Source organism: Populus nigra, chromosome 19 (genome assembly GCF_951802175.1).
Source record: "Populus nigra chromosome 19, ddPopNigr1.1, whole genome shotgun sequence".
NCBI lineage: Eukaryota > Viridiplantae > Streptophyta > Magnoliopsida > Malpighiales > Salicaceae > Populus > Populus nigra.
Window position 1 is genome coordinate 11,319,992 of NC_084870.1, and position 22,103 is coordinate 11,342,094.

Consider the following 22,103-nt stretch of genomic DNA (forward strand, 5'->3'; position numbering starts at 1 on the left):
GGATATTGAGTTTTTTTTAGTTTTTATATTATTTTTCATTAATTTTAAAAATAAGATAATTTATCTCGAATTTTTTTATTTATTGTTTATTATTATTATTTTAATCTTATTATTTTATTGTTATTCAAGTTTTGAATTTTTCTTTTTTTTTTTAGAAATATTGATCTGAGCTGCTCATAACACATGTCATTATTACTATGTTTGCTTGAGCTATTTTTTTTAATTAAATTTTTTTTCATTTCAATTTTTTAATATTTAGTTTTATTTGAATTGAGTTCTCAATTTGTTTCCTTTGAATTCTACACCAGATAAAGAATCTCACGAGTTAAATATAATTGACTTTAATTGATCTGTTATATTAATGTTTTAATATTTATTTTGAAAAAAATATGATTTAGTATGTTATTATTTTAATATTTAAAAAAAATTATTCATTATACTTCTATCTTTTGACTTTCAAAGTTTTATATTTTTTATAAAATTATAAAAAAATAAATCTGATTTGCAGCCTAAGACGATTAAAAAAAAAAACCTAGTGAATTTCTTGAAATGCATTTTAGTTTGATCACCGTGCCTAGTGGGTGAGTAGCGTGTCATTTGTTAAGAGGGCTTTAATGTAATTTCTCAAAGAGGGTGCATTATGCTTTATGCTTTGATGATATTTCTACTGCCGACATGAATTGAATACGTGGTAATTTTAAAAAATATCTTTTTGAAAATATATTAAAGTAATTCAAAAAATCTTAAAAAATATATATTTAAAAAAAAACACAAAAATAAAAACAAAAGTTAACACACACTAGACTTTTTAAAATAAAGTTTGGGTAGACAAATTTAAAATCTGCACCATTGATCATTTAACCAATTGTCAAACCCATCAAATCAGCACACATCAGCGGCTCGGAAAGTCCCAATACAACTATCAGACACTTTCTTTGCTATAAATACAACTTTTGTAAACATCTCCATACCAAGGAAAAGAAAGCAGCGATGTACGACAACAGGAGAAGAAGTGACATCATCCATGATGCTTTCACTCTAAATCCTCTACCATATCCAGTTCTCTTCATCTTTGCAGTGATATCATTCTTTTTCTGGATATCTTGGTACTTGCACCATGAAGACATTGTGGAGACTGCTGAGAAAGAAGGGAGTTGGCTCATCGTGGTTGTACCATTAGTGCTAATAGCCATAGTTCGTTGGTTCATGACACCGTGGGACAGGAGCCGGAGAGCACACCAGCAGCCATCAGAAGGGAGCTCTCCATGGGGTGTGGCTGCTTTCATTGTATTGCTTCTTGTTTTGGTGCGGTTTCAATCTACCTTTCTTGACAGCTGGCTTTTTTGATGCTGTACTAGTTAGCATAGATTGAAGAATAGTTTTGTTCCATCGCTTTGGTAACTTGGTTTATGTTTGAAAGACAGTTTAGAGTTTGAAATAGAGTAATATATGTAACCGTTATGTGTGCATGTGTTTGTGTTTATATGTATATATGTGTGTGTGCATTAAGATATGTGATTGTGGTTTGAGTATTCATGTCTTGTTGGATTTTTCTTTGGTGGATCAGATGTTAATGAAGTTGTCTTTTCTTCAGTAGCTTATTTGGGCTATGTCAAATTTGTATACGCTCTTTATTTAGCTCAAGTTAGAATCTTGATTAAAATGATCTAAAGCCACTCTGCCTACAGAATATTTCTGTTTGGATGCTGAGAAAATGGAGTTTCAGTTTGCTGGGGAAGTAAGTGATAGAACTGTACTTGTCCTGGCTCAAAAGGTAAACTTCACTTGAAAATTGAAATGAGTTTCCTTTTCTCGCATAAACTCTCCTAGTACCTCAGCAGAAACCTTGAAGATAAGTTACGTTTTCTCGGTTTATTTTAGCCTTCTTTTTTCTTCTCATCGGAGTTATTTCAAAAAGACTTGCCATGGTAAGGAAGAAGGGGGGAACAAGCACACTTGGAGAGCGCAGTACACCGGAGAGTTGTATGCTGCGTTCGGGAAAGGATGAATCGTTCCCGAAAAGGAATCTATTGATTCTCTCCCAATTGGTTGGACCGTAGGTGCGATGATTTACTTCACCGGCGAGGATGCGGATATTAACTTTGCTTGATTGATTAAGACTAGTAGTAACTTACAAAAGACAAGTTATCTCTAAGACACTCACCTGAATCTAAAGTCAAGTGGGCATCAGTCAAATTTGTCTTGTTCTCAGAAATCATCACCTCATAGAACAAATAATAAAGTAATCTGCCAAGCAAGGAGGCAAGATCAATGTAATTCTATGTCCACTGAATATTCATGAGTTCCAGAAGTTACGAACTCTATGAGGATCCAATCCATTTGCAGATGTCACTGTCTATACCCAAATGGCTAGCTAAAAGCAACACTTGTTTAAGATCTCTCACTATTTAACTATAATGCAGTCCTAGTGTGATTACCAACAGGCCGACTTCATGTATCACCTCAGTAGTCTTGTCTTAAGAGAATCAATCCCCCCAATCTTATTCAAAAGATCAACTAGCAGAAGGTGATAGACAATTCGCAAAGGAGTTCTGGGACATGTTAAGATATCAAACCAGGGGTAGGATTGGTTTAAAACACATTTATACCCCAGTTATCTCTCAATAAATTATTGAAGTATAAACCAAAAAAGCAAGTTTGATCGATGAAGAAGCACACCATATTTATATTCTTGTAAATTTTGTTAGTTGTGATTGGGTGGTGGAAGAACAGTTCTTCATTTGTGACAAAACACCAATTGTTTATTTAATCATCCAATCCTACAACTGCCTTCTTGGTCTGATGTTAATCAAGCCTTTTGCAAGAAAAAATCATCAAACATGCTTGTGGGGTCTAGCTCTGCAGTGACAGTTTCTTGGCCTTATCAGTTTTGATTGAATGGCCATAAGGCGTCTTCTCTTATCCTAAGCCTGAAAGCTAGGGCTTGGAAAGGACTTTGATTCATTCAACCCCCTTTCATATGGGAACACACGTAAAGCATAATTGAATATAATGATTGATGTTTGTCTGCGATTCTTCATATTCAAATCTTACAGATTTACCATTTCCCATGCTACAGAAGTCATCTTGGCCTCGTCGACAGACTTGTTTTCATGTGTTTGTCCATACCAAATGTTGCAATGAACGGTCGTGGGCATGGCAGAGAAGTGAAGTGCAGAGCATGCCGGTGATTCAGTTGCTGCCGCCCTTTTTAAACCAGAGGAACAAACAGTAATCCTGACCAGACTGTTGATTTTGATTGAGTTGGACTTCAGAGATGCATTGAACATTTTGCTCACAACAGTAAGCAAAAACCGTATAATACAAAGCTTGTTGCCAAAAAAAAAAGAGAGGATTGCTTGACAAAGAAACTCAAAAGATTCGATGATTATAAGCTAAGATATGCACATCCGTATATCTTTAACGTTGTAATTAACAAACATTAAGCAGAGTTTGTCCTTATCTTTTCGCTGATTTATACTAATAAAACAAATTAATCTGACCCCTGAAGAGGTCCAAACCATTTGGAATGAAATGTAGATCGATAAGAGAGCAACATTAAAAGCACCACCACAAAAATGGCAATACCCCAAGGAAAGGAGCCTGAGGAACGTGGATCTGAATCATGCTGTGAACTTCTGAGCCGATAGTAGAGCAACCAATTAGTAGAATATGAAGCCATGAATAAAATCAGGAGGATAGGCAGCAAGACAAGGAATATTTGGAGGTTGATTGCAGAGTGGTGCAACTGAGCCTTATAGCCCGTGTAATGGGAGAGCCATAACAGGGAAATGACAATGCCAAAAATAGCTAGCAAGGGGAGTGGTGGCGAAGACACTGAGCCCATGGTCTGGCCCGTCCACCCTTGTTTCCACTCAGGACCCCTTCTCTTAGGATAGAACCACTCCATCTCTTCTTGTTTTTTTTTTTTTTCCTCTCTCTCTTATCTCTAAATTCAAGCAATTCAGTAAAGAATCTTGTTGATGCAAGGGGGTGACGGGCTTCGTTTGCTTTAATATCAAAGTTGGCTATGGAATTTTGTGCTTTGAGTGTAGAATCCTCAAAGAACTTCTTCTTTGGTCCTGCGCACTCAAGTGTTTGATAAAAAAGGTTTTGAACCACCTTGGAGAAGAAAATGTGATTGCTATTTCTACACGGAAGAAAGGGCCAATGGGCCTGTCTAGAAACTTCAGACCACCATTCTGGGCTAGGTCGAAATTCGAAGATGTTGCAGGCGACAGTCATGCACAACATGAAGGGCATCACCTCAATTACCTTGACCAAGAACATCAAATATATAATAACCACATTAAAATCCCTTTTTCATTGAGGAGATTGTGTAGTTATAAAAAAATGACAGCGAAAAAGATACTCCAGGGTTAACAGCCATGGATAACAGAGCCCAGTGGCAACAACAGAAAAGGAGGATCCCAAGCATAGGAGAAGTTGACAGAAGCTGATGCCTCCAGGGAACTGCCATTGATGAGCAGGCAGGTATCACCTTGCTTCGAAAGGATTGATGGGTCAATATTTTCCACTGTTTGAAACCCCATGCAAGACAACTGTATTTCGCTTTGAGCACATTGGCAGTTGTTTACCACAGTCACATTCCATTCTGCCTGACCACTTATTTCTCTCTCACTTCGGACTGTCCCAATGGTGATGTTGTTCAATGAGCAATCACATGATCCTGTATTTTCATTACAGCAACATTGGAAACCAAAAGTAAGAAGTTTTCTTCAAACCACCTCACAAGTGAAGAGCAATGCCAATTTGCAAGACAGTTTTAAGAAAAACAAGCCCCCCCACTAAACTCATGTAATCATAATCTATATGGACCCAACTGATTTAATCAATCAACAAGTGAGATGGGTTTTGACATTCTTCTGTGGGATTAGATTTTTTGGACGAGATGCTGATATAGCACCATAATAAGATTGCTTTAGATACAGAAGGAATAGAAAATCTGGAACTAAGATTGATTTTTTGTTCTAGTATTTTTTAAAAAAAATACATCAAAATAATATTTTTTTATATTTTTTAAAATTTACACATTAGTAAATCAAAACAATTTAAGAATATTAAAAAATAATTTAAGTAAAAAAAAATCAAATTTTAGGCAAATTGTATTTTGACTACAATGTGAAACACACCATAAATAACCAGAAACAAGATTCTTCAATCTGAAATCAGGATTATATTTTTTGATAGACTACACTACATGATGATACTGTAGTACTATAATATAATTGTATTTTATTAGTGATCCAGGAGAGAGAGGCAAATATATTAACGAGAGACGGAGATAAAGATATAAAATAAATATTTATTTTAGAGTGAATTTTTATTGTTTTAAAATTCAAAGACAAGTGACTTGGTCCTTTTATTTCTTTTAAGATAATATTAATCAAACTATATCTTATTATCTATATTAATTTACTAAATTATAAAGTGAGATCACATATAAATTATTTACATCCATAATAAATCTAATTGGTCTTGGACATGCTTAGAATCCAATCATTGAAGCATATTCACCTTTGATCTCGAGGAAAAATGTTCATGATTGATTTCATAGTTTCAAATTGTTATATAGCAATTACCGATACCAAAAAGGGCAAAAAAAAAACTTATATATATATTCTATCACTTGACCAAAAAAAAAACCTATAGCAAGAGAGAGGACATCGCCCTTTTCCAAGAAATCATGAAATCAGCTCATAGATTTACCGAAGAACAGCATGTGTTCATAACACAGCCGAATTCTATTCCTTTTTTAAAAAAAAAAAAATTGATAGTAAAAAAGAGAGAGAAACATGTATCTGAGCAGGAAAAGATAGATTATGGAGACAAAAAAGATAGCTTTCTTACCTCTGGTAAGTAGGCATAAAACAAGAGTCGCAGCAAAAGCTTTGATGGGACCTGCCATGGGCTTTGTAATCTCCTCTTCTCGATTCCTGGTTTGTGTTCTGGAGGGGAAGGAACCTCTTCTCCCTGACGGCCTTGCTAGCAAGACAGTGCATGCTCAGCTACTTTTTTATTCTAAAAGTAACCAGCCAGGATAATTATGCTATGACCATAAGAGCTGATGTTGAATATATTTACTCCTCCATTGGTCCCGCCTTCCAAGATAGTCACAACACCAATAAAGCCTGATGTTGATTTTTCTTTTTCGACTACATTTTTCTTATAAAATTATCAGTGCTCGCCCTTTTTTATATATTTTTCCCTCGTGGGTCCATTGTTCATAGATGGTTTTAAACAAAGAAGACGTTTTTATATATATTTTTTCCATTTCCACATCAGTGAACAATGATAATACCACATTAATGGTTAATTCTTTCTCTACCCCGTCGTGATTTTAAAGATTTCTCCAGCGAACACGAGTAAGAGAATTAAGTAAAAAACTCTTTTAATCTCGTTTAAAAAGCATTTTAAAAAAAATATATATTTTTTTAAATTAATATATTTTTTATGTTTAATATGCTAATCTTAAAAATAATTTTTTAAAAATAAAAAAATATTATTAATATATTTTTCTAAATAAAAAACATTTTAAAAACAACCATAATTATACTCATACTCACTAGCACATGAATCTGCCAAACTAAAGCCTCCACGAAAGAAAAAAAATGCACTTTCATTACTTGGGTTTGAACCCACTAAACGATAATTTAAAGGAAACAAGTTTTCCCGTTCTTTACCTGGGTTAGAACCGTAGAATAAGCCTCCAAGAATATATAAATTAGTGAAGCTTATTATATAAATTAATCACATGTACTGGATTCTTGATTAATGCCAGCCGAACAGTCTGCTTTTCAATTTCTTCTTCTTTCAATTCAAGGTCTTACTACATTTATAGTACAAGGAACACGAGCGTTGCATAGTGCTGTGGCCATTTCAGCAGTTCTTTTTGCTATACAGGTAATGTTCAGCCAGGGGAATTGTTCTAGGTAATGAACGCGTGTTACGAACATGCTGGCTGGTTAAATACCTGCTGTCTTCAAGCATATCTGTCTTTTTTATACCTGCTGAGCCGAAGACAGACACATATGGCAAATGCTGGTCAGCATTCAGCATTTGAGTTCCTAGGACTACTTTGCACATCAAAAAGAAATCACGAAAAGAAGAAATTGTACCAAAAGATAAGGGGGCTTCATCGAGATCACAAGCATCAACCTGATTTATGTTTTATGCCTTTTCAAATGAAAGCTAAAGCGAAGGGGCTTGTTTCTTTTTAGGATTGGGAAAAAAAAATGGATAAATCATCAAAACTCCATTTAATAAGACTAACTCATGGGTTGGTTACAGTAAGCTTCAAACTGAAGCAGCTCCTTTTTGCCCTTTATTTGCTAATGTTTCCAATACCAACTCAACTTCATAGAATTAAGCAGCAACTTTCTTGAATGTTACAGAATTGACAATGGTAGCAAACTCGGGGCCCTGCATTACGGAAAATTGCAGTATCATTGCAAATACCTACCAAATTCAATGTGATGGAGAGTATACTAGGTACTTTAATGACTGCAAGACATGTTTTTCATTGTGATAATTAAATTTTGAAGCAAATGGTTAGTGGCAGAAGTATACCTTCAAGGATGCACCCCCAACAAGGAAACCATCAATATCTTCTTGCTTCGCAAGTTCAGCACAATTGCCTCCATTTACAGATCCTGAAAAGGAAATTCAGTTGTAATTAGATTATGAGCAACACAAGTGAACAAGATCTGCAGAAGCAGGCTATTTTGAGAAGATCAGAAGAACTGATACATTCAAACCTAAGTAACAGTTTATAAGTGGTGACAAACAGTGAGCCAAACCATTAACATGACTTTATGACAATGGTTCACAACTGAACATTGGTATGGATTAGCCTCCAATTAGAACCAACATAGCCAATCCAACCCTGCAGATTATGATACTGCCCCCTTTTGCCATAGTCTAGTAGGAAAAGGTGAAGAAGAAAAGCTCCTTATACCTATTCATTTGCAAGTTCATACATATTTTCCATAATCTAAGCAAGAGAACTGACAGGTAAAATTTCTACATAGACAAAGTGAAGTACCTCCATAGATAATACGTGTTTTTGATGCAACTTCTGCCGAGACATTGTTTTTAAGCCAATCACGGATAGCTACATGCACTTCCTGAGCCTGCACAGGTGTGGCCACTACACCAGTACCAATAGCCCACACAGGTTCATATGCAATAACAACATTATCCCAGCTGGGCACAGCATCTACAGGTAGGTAATGACACTACTGATGTTAGGACATAGTTGTAACATTTTAATCTAACATCTCATATTTCAAGAGAAAGAAACATCAGCAATAACCTGCAAATGCCTTCAGTTGCTGATAACAAACATCAAAAGTTTTCCCTGCTTCTCTTTCTTCTAGCAGTTCACCAATACAAGCAATTACCCCAAGACCCTGGCTTAAGGCATAAGCTGCCTTCTTTCCTATAAACTGAAGTTAGCAAAATTTCTGTGAGGTTCTACATATATCACATAGTAGCAAAAGGAATTATTATCCCCTTACAACCCCTGGAAAACTAAGTACTTTAAATTTTCACCTGATTGTCTTCACCAATTACATGCCTACGCTCAGAATGCCCAAGAATAACCCACTTGCAGCCAATATCTTTCAATTGTTCCACACTGCAAATAAATTAAAGAATCATTTTGAAGTCACCGGGAGAAGAGCAATAGCATAGAAGCCTCATATAGGTTTAAGCTATAGAACAGAATAACCATTGCTTATAATTCCTGCTCCATTCAGAATTAGCACTGTGGTAAGAAAACCTCAGGGATGTGAGTGAGCTAAACTTAACTTGCACTTGATGAATGTAGCCTAGAACAATGAATGTATGAATGATGGACTCAAAAAGAATTTCTCTTGGATGAGATGTCCGACCATGCCCAAAAATCATGGAGCAGAGTGCCATTAATCACCCATGCATTTAATTTGTTAAACACAAAGCGCTAAAAAGGTTTTTTTTACCATAAAGTTGGTTTCATTGGTATTTTAAACGAATTGAGTGCCAGTTGCCACCCCATTCAAACAAAGTGATAATTGGGAGAGGAGTGGGCTAGCAGACCTGATTTCTCCTGTGAAAGCCCCACCTTTACTGACCCAAGAGTTTTGAGCTGCTATCTCAATTCTGTCAGTTAAGGAAGACTTCACCTGATCGATGTAAACAAAGGGAGGTGCTACAACAACATCTGCACAACTCACAGTAAAAATGAAAACCTAAGAACCTTTTAACAGCTAGATTAAATTTTTTCCTTGAAAAAAAAATATAAAAGAACATTATATAGATTCCATGATATAGAGATCCCCTCCCTACCAAGAACAAAGGGGCACACTCACCACCATCAAAACCCCATGTCTAAATAAGTTTGAAAACTACGGTACAACTTGAAATGTGAGTCCATTGACGGTACAAGTTAGTCTAAACAACAATAAGAAATGAATGCCCGACTTGATAGCAAACAGCAGATAAATTCCTAAAACACAAGAAAACATTAACTCACCAACATCAGACTCCAGCTTCGTGCTGTTCAAGTCTGAAACAAGCTTGGTAATGGATTCTTTTGTTCCATTCTGAATACAGAAACAAAGACGAAAACTGGATCAGAATAAAAATTAAAAATCTAAGAAGTCATCCAGTACCTATTTATCTCATGGCATAAAAGACACTGGCAGAACAATGTCCAAACTACAAACAAAGGCATAAGAATTTAAACAGTGCCCTTTTTTTCTTTTTTAATAAGCAAGGGCATTTCCAATTTAATTAGTGACCATAAGAAGAATTAATGGTGAAAATTGAGAAAAAAGAGATAAAAACAAGAAATCAGTGAGAAAGTAGAAAAGGGAAGTACTTACACATTTCCAATTTCCTCCAACAAAGAACTGCAAGCATGAGAAATAGGAAAATCAATTAACCAATGATCAAGTGGAAGAATCTATCATGCTAAAAAAAAATATGGAAGATCATAAAAAAGAAAGTATATAAAAAAGTGAAGAGTTTCATAGAGAGAACCAACACTCTTTTTATGCTAAACAGTCAAATTTCCATTAATTAAAAAAAAAAACTTCGATTTTAGTATTCTCAGACAACAATATAGCAAAGACTATACAGTAACCTCACCTACTGCCAACCGAAAAATGAAAAGGAATAAATAAATAAATAAGGTAAAGGTTATAAATATTATTGATAGTTAATGAAGCGAAATCTAGAGGAGACAGGGGCATTGGGTAAAGAAGCAAGATGTGGAAAAAGAAAAGTTAAAAACGCACCGTTCCAGTGCCAGCCATGGCAACAACGCTTTTAAGAGGTTTTCGGGGAGAACAGAAGCGAAGAAAAGACTGGGAATGAGAATTGCTGTTGTTGTTGTTGTTGCTGTTTGGACATAAACGGCGAAGACCGGAGAACTCAGGTGCGCAATACGAAGTGGCGGATTTTGGACCGGAAAGTGAGGTGGAGAGCATTGCCATGGCTGCTAAAGTCAAGCTTTTTGGATTATTTTTTTAAAAAAAAAAAAAAACTGTTCTGTAACTGTTTGCTGGGAGTGATAGAGCGGAATGGGAAGAGAAAGAGGCAAGCAGGCAGGTTTGAAGCTGTGGTTGTTGTGTTTATGCTTTGTGTTCGTGGGTTTATCGTTTGTTGTGAGGTGGATGGTTGTTCGCTGCACGCGACTTTCCAGAGCGTGCGGGTTTTATACCTTTTCCTCTCCTTACTTCTCCGCGATGGAATCATGTTTTTAAAAATTTTAATTTTTACAAAAAAAAATTTAATTTGATTTATATTTTTAAATTATTTTGATATACTGATATTAAAAATAGTTTTTTTTAAAAAAAATCACTGGCATATATTTCAGCACGAAAAATCATTTGAAAAACAACCGCTACCACACTATCAAACATACTATAAAGGTGGTTGATAGCGCTACCCAACTATGGTTTTTAAAAATTTTAATTTTTTTAAGTTGTTTTTCTAATATATTAATATTAAAAATAAAAAAAAATATTATTTTCAAATAAAAAAATATTTAAAAAGTAACCTTTACTGTCCGTCAAAACATCTACTTTATTAATTGGACTTCTAGGATAAAATGATTTTTGCTATTTTTTTATTAATGATTGTTTCAAAAAAATATTATTCTAAATATATTAAATCTAATTTAGTAAGCAAATATTATAAATTAGTGGAGTAGCATCATCATCCCTCAATATTTTCAAATAAATAATATTTATCTTTTATTATGAGTATATTTAGTTTTATTTTAATAAATATTTTCCTGTAACCCTTTTCAAATAATTAGGATTTTATTTGAATTTTATCATTGCATTAAAGAAAATAAAGAATTAGAATATGGTATTCACGAGTTTTTTTTTTATAAAGAGCTTGTTTTATAGTGTGACTGAAGTTGATTTTTAAAATGTTTTATATTTAAAAATACATCAAAATTATTTTTTATTTTTAAAAATTTATTTTTTATATTAAAATAATTTAAAAATATAAAAAGAATAATTTAAACTAAGAAAAATAAAAAAAATTAGAAACGCGGCCGAGCGGATTTACACTATGTTTGGCAATATAATTACGATTGCTTTTTAAATAACTTTTCGTGTTGAAATGCATGCCAATGATTTTTTTTTATTTTTTAAAAATTATTTTTAACATCATACATTAAAACTATTCAAAATATATAAATTATATTAAATTTTTTTAAAAAATTGAATTCTTCAGGAACGCGGTCAAACGGTTTCTTAGACAAGTAATTGAAGTAATAATAATTTTTTGATTGTTGAAATGTTTCACGCGCTTGGAGTGCGCGGGGTTAAGCTAACCATAACCAAAAAATATCGAAGCTTTTCACATTTGGAATTGGAGGTATCCCTGAGAAGGCATTATTGGCCAGGTAAGAAACTTTTAAGAAACGACTACGAGTCTACTGCGTGTCTTAGCAGCCATAGCGACGTCGTTTCTCATCTTCACCAGTCGTATATGATATTTGCTTACTCTTCGCCACTGAGCGTCTTTCCTTCTGCCACGTGGTTTAACGGAGAAAAGGAAAGGATATGCAATGGATAAAACGCGGTGGGTCTAAATGAGAATCTGTGGTGAAGGCCTCTGGTACCGTACACGTGGATATTTCATCCATGATTATACCACACACATACACAAACCAGTCTTAAGGTTTGTTTTTTCCTCTCTCTGATTAAGACGGTCTTAAGATTCGATAAATGGATGTAAAGGTTGAATAAGATTTATCCAAACAAAATAGACTTGATAAATAAATTCAAAACATTATATCAAAATAAATTTAATAAAAATATTTATTAAACTTGGGCTTAACATATCAAGCTCAAATTATAACAAGAGGTCAAAAAAAAATAAACTTTGATGTGATAGCCTGAACTTAACTTTCTATATGAAATGTACTTCGATAAAAAACCAGAGCTCATGTTGAGCGTGCATCTCAGCACCCTCATGGGCTCGGGAGTGCACTCCAAGCTTATAATTCACCATGGATTTTTTCAAGACCTCATATAGGTCCCTCAATATCCTATACTGGTCTAATACATATTATTTTAAGTTGAATACAACTTAAAATACCACATATGTGAAATAATACTCCAAACTCTTATCTTCATGAAAAGATAAGATTTATAAGTTATAATTACATTATGAAACCTTCATAATCTCTTCGTTTTCTACTGTATATACATTTTCAAAAACATTTCTCTTTATAATATTGTTGCATTTTCTCTTTTTATAAAGTTATTGACTTTACTATTAAAAAGTCCACATGTCCATCAAATTTAACCTTTTGTATATAGCAGATACTGATTACTTGGCTTGCCATACACCACGTACTACCATTACTGTGCTCACGTTTACTTGGCTTTCCAGATACTGCTTATTATTATAACAGTTATCGGGTGCCTAATTTATCAGACATTATATATCACCCGTTACCAATCTTCTAGGTTTTTTATATCAAATCATCAAATACCATGACTATAAAAAATAAACCAAACTACTTGAATTAAAAAATCAATCAATTATCCAACACATCAATCTTATTCTTAAATATTTTGGATCTTAAAACTCATCAAAATCATTTAGTTATGTTTTTTTCATCATCAAGACTGAAAAAAACTTTTTAGTTATTATTTGGAGACATAAAAATCCAGATAGCAAGGATTAAGAGTGTTTTCTTGTCCTTTTTATTTAAAATTAGATGCTAACAGTGCTATCATACTGAGGTACGAGACAAGATTGTGAGATAATCCTAATATCAAAGTATTAGCGGAATCCAAGAAGGTCCTGCCACTTGATGGAGATGTCATGTTAGCGGAAAAAAAGGGGAAACCAGCCTATCCTCATTGAATTCCGGTAATTTTAGCATAGTGTGGTTGTAATGATTTTTTAAATAATTTTTGGTGTTAAAATATATATTAATAATTTTTTTTTTAAAAAATTATTTTTGATATTAGTATATTAAAACATATTAAATTTTAATTAAAAAAAAATTTAAATTTTTTTTTAAATACAGTTTATACCAGTTTTCAAACGATGTCCAAATCCAAGAAAAACAGTTGTGACGGTTGAGACAATGAGATCACATTAGCCTCCTTTTTTTGTCTCTGCTTCAAGCAATTTCTCGACAAAAAAGTCCAAACTGAAAACAGAATCCTAAACAAACATTGGTAATAACTGGCAGTGACAAAATGGAAGATATCAAACCAGGCGTCATTCCCACCACTCCCTCAGCTCAAGCATTCTTTTCTGCACGTTAATGGCAAAAAGATCTAATCCGGTCAGTGTGTATTCTTCTCCAAGTGTGTATTCTTCTCCAACATTAAAGATGGCTAAGATAAGATAAGTGGTCCACTGAGTAAATAGATTTCAGACAACGACTTCAACTAACCATGAACAAACAGAACCGGTCGTAGGTTAAGAACCACTTGGGCAATGATTCGAGTACTCTGTTTAATAAAAAAATTAAAAAATAGATAATGTATACTTACTGATTATATTTTATGAACTGAAAATTACCCTCATTTAATAAAAGAATCCAATTACAAAATAAAGATTGTCAAGACCTCACTTGTTATACATACATAAAAAACCAATAATAAAATATTTCTTAAATATTTTAATAGATATTACTTATAATTTTGCCAAAAATTCTTATCAACCTTAAACCAGCCAACATATGCCGCTCCTGATTGCACTTGAAAAGTGACAATGGTGGAAGCAGAATTAATTCTGGCATTACATAGTTGAGAATGGTAAAAGTTATTTTTTAAAGTATTTTTTATTTGAAAATTATTAAAATAATATATATTTTTTAATTTTTAAAATTCATTTTTTATATAGTATATTAAAACGATTAAAAAAACATTAAAAAAATAATTTGCAACAAAATTTTTTATTTTTAAATTTTGATAAAAGCAATTTTAGATTTGGGGTTTCAGATTTTTGTTTAGGAGACCTTCCTCTCTGAAAGTGCCAGGTGGGATTCCAAACTTCGAATATTAGTTACAGTGACAAGCAAATCTCCTCCTCGGGAATGGTTAGGATATTCAAGTTTAACCAAAGACACATCTATATCGGCAAATTTGAGGTGAGCATCCAGTGAAGTCCTTTTCAGCACTCGACGACAAAGACTACGGTCCTCGGGTCCTCGGGCCCGTTTGCAACGCAGTATCCCGACTTGAAACCTGCCGGACCCTTTCCTTTCTATGAATTAGCCCTACTTAGGGGCTATTTATTTTTTGCAGAGTTGAAACCAGGTCTTTCATGATTTTTACACAGGGTAACCCAAATATCTTTTTCTTCATTCAAGTCTCAGGTCTGCTCATGCAATCTGATTGCAGCACCACCAGCACTGCGCTTGTATCACCGCCCATAATTAAATGTCATTACAATTCTCCCTAACCCAGACAGCCCATCTTATCCAATGCCCTTTACCTTAGATTGTATTACTAGAGCATCACAGATACAAGTAAGCTAAGAACATTAGCTGAGACCCTAGTCACCACTCCACTCCATTGGTTCAAAGCCAAAAGGCGTGCACATGACAATGCAAGAATATCGGAAATCCAAGGACAATCACATTAGGAATCGGTCAATGTTGCAAAAGTGCGATACAAAATGTATAATAGATGAAAACAGAGGCAGTAACCAAATATCTTTGCATATTGAGATCGATATCCAAACTTCCCTACATTATATTGTTCATCCTACTGGACTTCATTAAAAAGTTGTTCTTAACTATTTACTTGCTATGTACGTACAATGGGGCTGGAATCATTACACAGAAAATTGACTTCGTTAAATATCCACACGTCACTTCATTAAATAATTTCTTATGACAGTCGTTTACATACAGACGTGGGTGATGAACCACCATGCAAACTTGCCTTCCTTACAATCAATGAGGTCTTGCATTTACATTTGGTTTTAACCGCACTTAAGGATTGTTCTTGTCCTTAAAAACAAAAGGTGGCAAACATGATCCCAACCACCGTCCCTGGAAGTTTCTTCAATTAACGTAAGCATCCAGCCTTCAATAAAAAAAAATGACTCAGTACAGAGACAATTAGATACAGAAGGGATTAGAAACTAGTATATAGGGCAGTGAAATGAAAAAAAAAAATAATGAATAAAGCAGATTGCATATAATAAATCACAAATGGAAATGGATGATGAATATGCAGAACTTGGAAACAACGTAACTCTCCCGTTGCTCATCAATTCTCTCGTTTGTCTAGATCATCGACCTTTGTGTTGCCAACTACACTGTTGGATGAACTATCCTGTACACTATGAGAAGAAGAACATCTACTTGAAGAACTCTCTTTTGTAACACTGCTTTCCTTCCCCATGGATTTTTTAGATTTTCTTTGTACTGAAGTTAAGTCCTGCAAACATTATTATATTAATTAATACACAAATACTAATAATGAAGTCTAAGACGTTTCCAATTCCTTGTGTCTCTCAGAAGTCATAACTAATCTGAAAGGCTGCTGCAATTTACCTGATCTGCTGTAGATCCCGGAGTCTTCAATTCCAGGTCTGTGGTAACATCATTAGAATCCTTGCTTTTCTCAACCTTGCTCTCTCCTGAAGATTTATTCTTTGAATCCTGTTTCACTGAAACGTGGGATCGACTAGCAGACTGTGCTAGAGAAGAAACATGCTGGGCGGACTGCTGATCAAACAGGGTATTAGGGGCTATGTAAGGAACAAAAGTTGAACAAGGGTTATGAATGACTGCAGGATTCTGATTTCCATAAAAGGGGTATGGCTGCATGGACGGATGCATTGGAATTGGTCCGGGAGGCATTGGCACTGGCATGGGAAAGGGATAGGAAGGTGGGGCCATCATAACCGAGTGATCCATGGCAGCCCATGGGTATGTAGCCCTGAGCTGTTGCTGACACTGAATATTAAGATTCTCAACATCTGATTTAAGAGATGCCTTCTCTTCTCTAAGGTCATTTTTTTCTAGCGTCAGCTGTTTGTGAAACATTGCAAGATTAAGCATACTATGCCAATCATCATCATGACTAAAAAACTACAGAAATTAAAAGATTACCTCACGAGACTCTTCACTCAATGCAGCATGCTCAGCCTTGAGTTTGTCAACTTTTGAATTCAAATCCTTCAGCAGCTGAACTGTGTCAGCTAGAATGGTTGCTTTGTCATTTTTGGGTCTATCAGGATCTGTAATCAAAATCACCACATGGAGATCAAACGGACACAACCACATACCACTAACAACCAATTCTGATTGTAATTATCTGATGCTTCAATATCATAAACCAATTAACAAACATTTTATCTACAATTTAAAAGACCCTTTAAGTGATCTATAATATCAAATTTTGCTTTCATTAGAAAAAGGAGACGAGCAAGGTGACCAACTGTGCCAGGTTCAACCCCTCAATCTTCATAATACAAGCAAGCAATACATTCAACAACTAGTACACAAGTAAATAAAAGCGAAGGATTCAGAACTTGTAGCTATCAGTAGCTTTCTTCCAAAACAGTATAAGAAAATGGGTCTGGCTCAAATCGACAGGGATCAACATGCATAATTCAAACCCATCCTAAGTCTTGGAAACATAACGCAACTCTTACATTGCAAAATCAATCAATACAGTATCCATCCAATCACTAATCTTGGCAAAAATAAGTGTCTAATCTACTCACAGACTTAATAAATCCGGTAATAAAAAGACATGTTACTTTCATTAAAATTATAGGAACAATATACAAAAGCATTGAGTATTTACCTAGGGTATTCCCCAATTCAACAAAATGCTCATTCAATCTATCCCTCCTCAATTTTTCACGGTCCGCCTTTTGAATTTTCCTAGCAGCTACACTATCTTTAAGCTCTGCCTCGCTACGAAAAATAAAAATGCAGTAAAGCAAACACAATTGCACATATTCCAATTAAGCAAAAATTAACAAGCAAAAACAAATAAAACCTAGTTAACCAGCTTCAACAGTTCGTCAAATTGAATAAAGAAAACCTAGTTAATCAGCTTCAACAGTTCGTCAATTGGAATAAAGATTATTTAGAGAGTACCTAAATATCGGGTCGGGGTGAGTCGACGGCACGTGCCGCGGGACAGCAGGAGGAGGATTGAAGTCGGTGAATGGATCCATTAGTGGATTCTGAGAGAGCGCCAAATAATCAATAGCTTATCTGCTGTTCCAAAGTATTATGAATTAATAATAAACCATACATGAGACTCATTAGAGTTAAATGATAATCACTTGACTGGATCTGTTCATGGGTTGTGCTACCCGTCTAGGCCCGACTGAAAATGGACAGGCCTGGGCAGGTATTTTTAGCCCACATGCCGGCTCGACATCTAACCGGATTTTGCATTGACAAAATAAATGGTTAGATGGGGGGACCACAAAAGCAACCCGCGACTTGAGTGCTTGACTGATGAGTCATTGCAAAGGTTTTTTTTTTTAATAGATCACACAGTACGCGTGGGTCGTCTGAGTATACGACACGTCGTCTTTTGGTACTTTAAAAAATAATCGAAACCAAAGGTTCTTTAACTGAAGCAAAAGTCATATGATCAAACGGTAACAAGTACTCCTGTATAACTCTACATTAAACCACCACCTACCATATCACCCTCACCTCCCTATGTAAAATAAATTCCAAATCGCTTGGCGGTTTATTAATCTCACTCTCTCTCAACCAAAAAAAAACCCGTATTTTGAGAAACAGAACCCGAAAAGCGAAGATGTCGGGCATGGGAGACGGGTACGTGGGCACGGCCCAAGACGGCGTGAGGATACGGCGGTTACAGAAGCAGAGAGAAGCTGAACGCCTTAAAATCCAAGAGCTCAAAACCAAGTCTGCCTCCGATAACGGCCAGCCTGGTCTCCTCCAATTCGGGTCAAGTACCTCCGAGGTAAATTTCTAGGGTTTCCTGAAAAACAAATCTCATTTCTTAGGGTTTTAATCATTTTTAGCTGAATAATTGTTAGTTAACAGCAATGATGTTTGTTTTGATGATTATCTGGTTTTAATTTGTTCTTTTAGATTCTTGAGACTGCATTTAAGAAGGAAACTGTGGGTTTGGTTACAAGAGAACAGTACGTGGAGAAGGTAATAACGTTTATTATTGTCTTTTCTTTTCCTTTTAATTTCGCTCTTTTGTTAATGTTAATGAAAATGTTGAGATGCTTGAGAAATGTTGTTGCTGTTGTTGTGATGTGGGTTTATACAGAGGGTTAATATTCAGACCAAGTTTGAAGAAGAAGAGAAGGAGAAACTAGAAAAGCTACGGAAAGAGTGAGTTTGATTACTGCGTTTTTGTTTTATTTTTTGGGTTTTGAATATGAATGTCAGTGAAGATTGATATGTTTGTATTGCCAGGGAGGAGGATCTTCAGTTGCAGAAGCGTAAAAAGAGGAAGATTAAGGGGAGTTCTAAGTTGTCTTTTGCGGATGATTTTGAGAATGGAAGTGACGAAGAGGATGGTGAAAACAGTAAGAAATCACATGATTTGGCGTAGTAAGCTATTTACTTTGTGTATTATCTGGATTTGCGTTGGCTGCATTTTTGGGTAAAAAATGCCTTTTGTTTCGACTAGAGCATTGTCCGCTATCGAAGTGCTGCATATTCTAAGTCTGTAATGGACATTTGCAGTCAAGTTGTACTGCATCGACCTTTCTAACTGGTTGTTGATTGTCCTATTATCGGTCTTTTAGCATACAGTTCACCTTATATTTTATTGGTAGCTGTTAAGGAATCAGGTTGTTTAGATGGGTTGAAAAGGCTTACATTGAATTTTCATCATGATCAAATCACACTGTGTATGTTGAAAGTGCTTGCTCCTGGCATTTAAATTGTGGTCCTGTGTTTATTTTTAGAAGGAGTGAACATGAATAATAATATTCTGGAGCAATAGAGTAGCCATTGTTTTTTATGTGTGTGAGAAATTTGGATTGTCTTATCCATGCAGAACGCACTTTGTAATTTTTTTTGCCCTGCTGCTATGAACTTTGTTTGATTTTACTTGTATCCTTCTTTTCAGTAGCAATAGGAACTGTACTACAATTTTTACGTTTTAACCTCAACACTTCTCTTTTATCAATGCTGTCTGCAGAAACCTCAGAGCCAAAGAATTTAGTGCGGGGGAAATTTGGAAAAGATCCCACTGTCGAAACAAGCTTTTTGCCTGACAGGTGTAATATTTTTCCCTCACCCTCCTTCCCTCTTTCTACCTCTCCCTGTCCCTCCATGCACCTTCTACTTTGAAAGGCTTTTGCATGGACTTGGAACTAACATATAACTTAGGGGTGCTGAGGATGCTGTTTCAGTGAGCGAGAGGCAGAGGAGCAGGCTGAGCGTGAAAGGCTGCGGAAACAGTGGCTTCGTGAACAGGAACAGATTCAAAGTAATTATTTTCCTGAACCTCTTCTATTTAACATGGATCCATTGAAACAGACTTTGTGCCAAATCAATTTTCTCTAATGTTTCAGATGAGCCCCTTGAAATCACTTACAGCTACTGGGATGGAGCAGGCCATAGAAGAGTGATCCAGGTTAGTTTGACTTCACTTTACTTTTCAATCTTTTGACATGCTTTCAATTTCTTTTTTCTCAGTATTGGTAAAATGTTTTCTTATCCCTTTTCTTATTAATTCATCGTTGGCTTACTGTTTTATCTTTTAGGTTCGTAAAGGTGATGCCATAGGAGAGTTTCTTCGGGGAGTTCAGCAACAACTTGCGCCAGAGTTCAGAGAAATTAGGACTACTTCTGTGGAGAATTTGATTTATGTGAAAGAGGATCTTATCATTCCTCATGTGAGATAATTATTAAATTTAACTTTCAACTACAATTTTTGCACTTGCTATCTTGAATTCATGCTAACAAATTTATAACATTTTTTGTGGCTGTGGAAATTCAGCAACACAGTTTCTATGAGTTGATCATTAACAAAGCAAGGGGAAAAAGTGGACCGGTAAGGCAAATTTCCCACTCTCTAACTATCCATTGTGTAGCCAATAAGAAAAAAATGAAGAATTAGACATGGTGACTATTTGGACAATCTGATTACTGATATTTTCCCTGCCTTCTTATTTTTGTATTGACTTGAACCGTATAAGAATTGAAAAACCAAGTTAATGGTTGGTTTTGGAAATTGTTCTTTTCATTAACAAAAACCTAACAGGGAAAGTGCTGCAAGCACGTTGGTCCTGGCCCACTCAATCACATTTTTCTTGCAAACCAGGATTCTTTTACTAAGATTGTTGGTGCTTTCAAAAAAGAACTGCCAGTTCTTCTTAGTATAATTTCTCATAACTGGAGAGCTTGAGCCCGGTCAAGCTTGTGTCTAGTGTTATAAAGTTTATTTCACGAACTTAATTTGAATTATTATGTTTTATTCCTTCACTTTGACCAGCTCTTCCACTTTGATGTCCACGAGGATGTGCGAACAATTGCTGATGCAACCATAGAGAAGGATGAGGTATGTCGTTTTTTGATACCATCTTTTTGTTGTTTCTATATTGATTTCCCCCTTTATAATGCGCCTAATTATGTTGTTTAAACATACTTGCTTAAACTGCCATGCTTATTTGGTCTTTGTTCTTGAACAGTCCCATGCTGGTAAAGTTGTTGAGAGGCACTGGTATGAAAAGAACAAACACATCTTTCCTGCTTCGAGATGGGAGGTGCTCTCTCTATCTCTCTCTCTCTATTTGTGTGCATGTGCACATAACTTGTATGCATGTTTTGTTTCCGCACTCATGTTTCACATTCTGTACGGTGTTTGTGGGATAGCTGCCACTAATGTGGTGGAGCCAGGGGCAGGTTTAAGGATCAGTTTTCACCTTAAGTTCTCACCATTTTCATTTGTGTTGTGGCAGATATATGATCCGACAAAGAAGTGGGAGCGTTACACCATCCACGGGGATTGATAGGATATAGCCTAACATGGCTGCTGCCATTTTTCCAAAGTTTGTTTTGGAAAAGGAGAAGTGGAAGTTATTATCAAATTCTTGGGCTGAACTTGAGTACCTGCTGTGTAAGTTGAGATTTGGAGTTAGATATTTAATACCTCACTGTGGCAGTTCTCGTTTAATTATTTGGAAGCCAGTGTGTGGAGTTGCAACATGTAGTCATGAATTTATTATTGTTTTTAGTTTTCATAAATATGGTTAGTATTTTCCTGCTCCATGAATTCCGAAGAAGTAAAAAAATAGCTGGCTGAAATCTCGTTTGAAGGAGAGAATAAAGAATTGCAGTAACATGACGTTAGGACTTGGGATTGTTGTTGTGTTAAAAAAAAGGGGGGGGTGGGGGTTAGGATTGGTATAATTTCCTTCCATTATTACAATACAAGAAGTAGATCCTGGTGCGTGCCAGAGATCGTCTCTTTCAAAATTTCAAAACGCAGATCTCAGGCGATTAAAAATTTAGTTTGTGGGTTTCCATCTCAAATAATAGATAGTGTTTATCCAATTTTAACTTCTTTTTTATTAAAAAATAGAAAAAATTGTATAAGTTAAGGGATGTTCATTAAGCCATAACAAAGTGG

The 22,103-nt window shown here is 35.2% G+C and overlaps 4 protein-coding genes across 4 annotated transcripts; 1 reads left to right on the top strand and 3 right to left on the bottom strand.

The window, feature by feature from the left end:
* Positions 1-4,296: 4,296 nt before the first annotated feature.
* Positions 4,297-6,116, bottom strand: LOC133679805 (uncharacterized). Its single transcript, XM_062102503.1, has 2 exons — positions 5,872-6,116; positions 4,297-4,690 (listed from the first exon to the last, which is right to left on the bottom strand). Exons 1-2 carry the CDS (start codon positions 5,927-5,929, stop codon positions 4,380-4,382), a joined length of 369 nt encoding a protein of 122 aa, XP_061958487.1. The 5' UTR covers positions 5,930-6,116; the 3' UTR covers positions 4,297-4,379.
* Positions 6,117-7,257: 1,141 nt separating this feature from the next.
* Positions 7,258-10,649, bottom strand: LOC133680550 (triosephosphate isomerase, chloroplastic-like). Its single transcript, XM_062103563.1, has 9 exons — positions 10,302-10,649; positions 9,888-9,914; positions 9,536-9,605; positions 9,100-9,223; positions 8,575-8,659; positions 8,336-8,468; positions 8,066-8,239; positions 7,591-7,673; positions 7,258-7,443 (listed from the first exon to the last, which is right to left on the bottom strand). The coding sequence occupies exons 1-9, from the start codon at positions 10,497-10,499 to the stop codon at positions 7,387-7,389; spliced, it is 951 nt and encodes a 316-aa protein (XP_061959547.1). The 5' UTR covers positions 10,500-10,649; the 3' UTR covers positions 7,258-7,386.
* A 4,693-nt stretch (positions 10,650-15,342) lies between these two features.
* Positions 15,343-17,889, bottom strand: LOC133679487 (transcription factor bHLH121-like). The gene is made up of 6 exons (XM_062102092.1): positions 17,618-17,889; positions 17,319-17,431; positions 16,619-16,746; positions 16,058-16,537; positions 15,757-15,941; positions 15,343-15,584 (listed from the first exon to the last, which is right to left on the bottom strand). Exons 1-5 carry the CDS (start codon positions 17,695-17,697, stop codon positions 15,771-15,773), a joined length of 972 nt encoding a protein of 323 aa, XP_061958076.1. The 5' UTR covers positions 17,698-17,889; the 3' UTR covers positions 15,343-15,584; positions 15,757-15,770.
* A 275-nt stretch (positions 17,890-18,164) lies between these two features.
* Positions 18,165-21,740, top strand: LOC133679426 (protein XAP5 CIRCADIAN TIMEKEEPER-like). The gene is made up of 12 exons (XM_062102026.1): positions 18,165-18,467; positions 18,599-18,664; positions 18,786-18,850; positions 18,935-19,047; positions 19,668-19,746; positions 19,882-19,958; positions 20,044-20,105; positions 20,236-20,367; positions 20,472-20,525; positions 20,967-21,032; positions 21,163-21,237; positions 21,433-21,740. The coding sequence occupies exons 1-12, from the start codon at positions 18,297-18,299 to the stop codon at positions 21,481-21,483; spliced, it is 1,011 nt and encodes a 336-aa protein (XP_061958010.1). The 5' UTR covers positions 18,165-18,296; the 3' UTR covers positions 21,484-21,740.
* Positions 21,741-22,103: the final 363 nt, after the last annotated feature.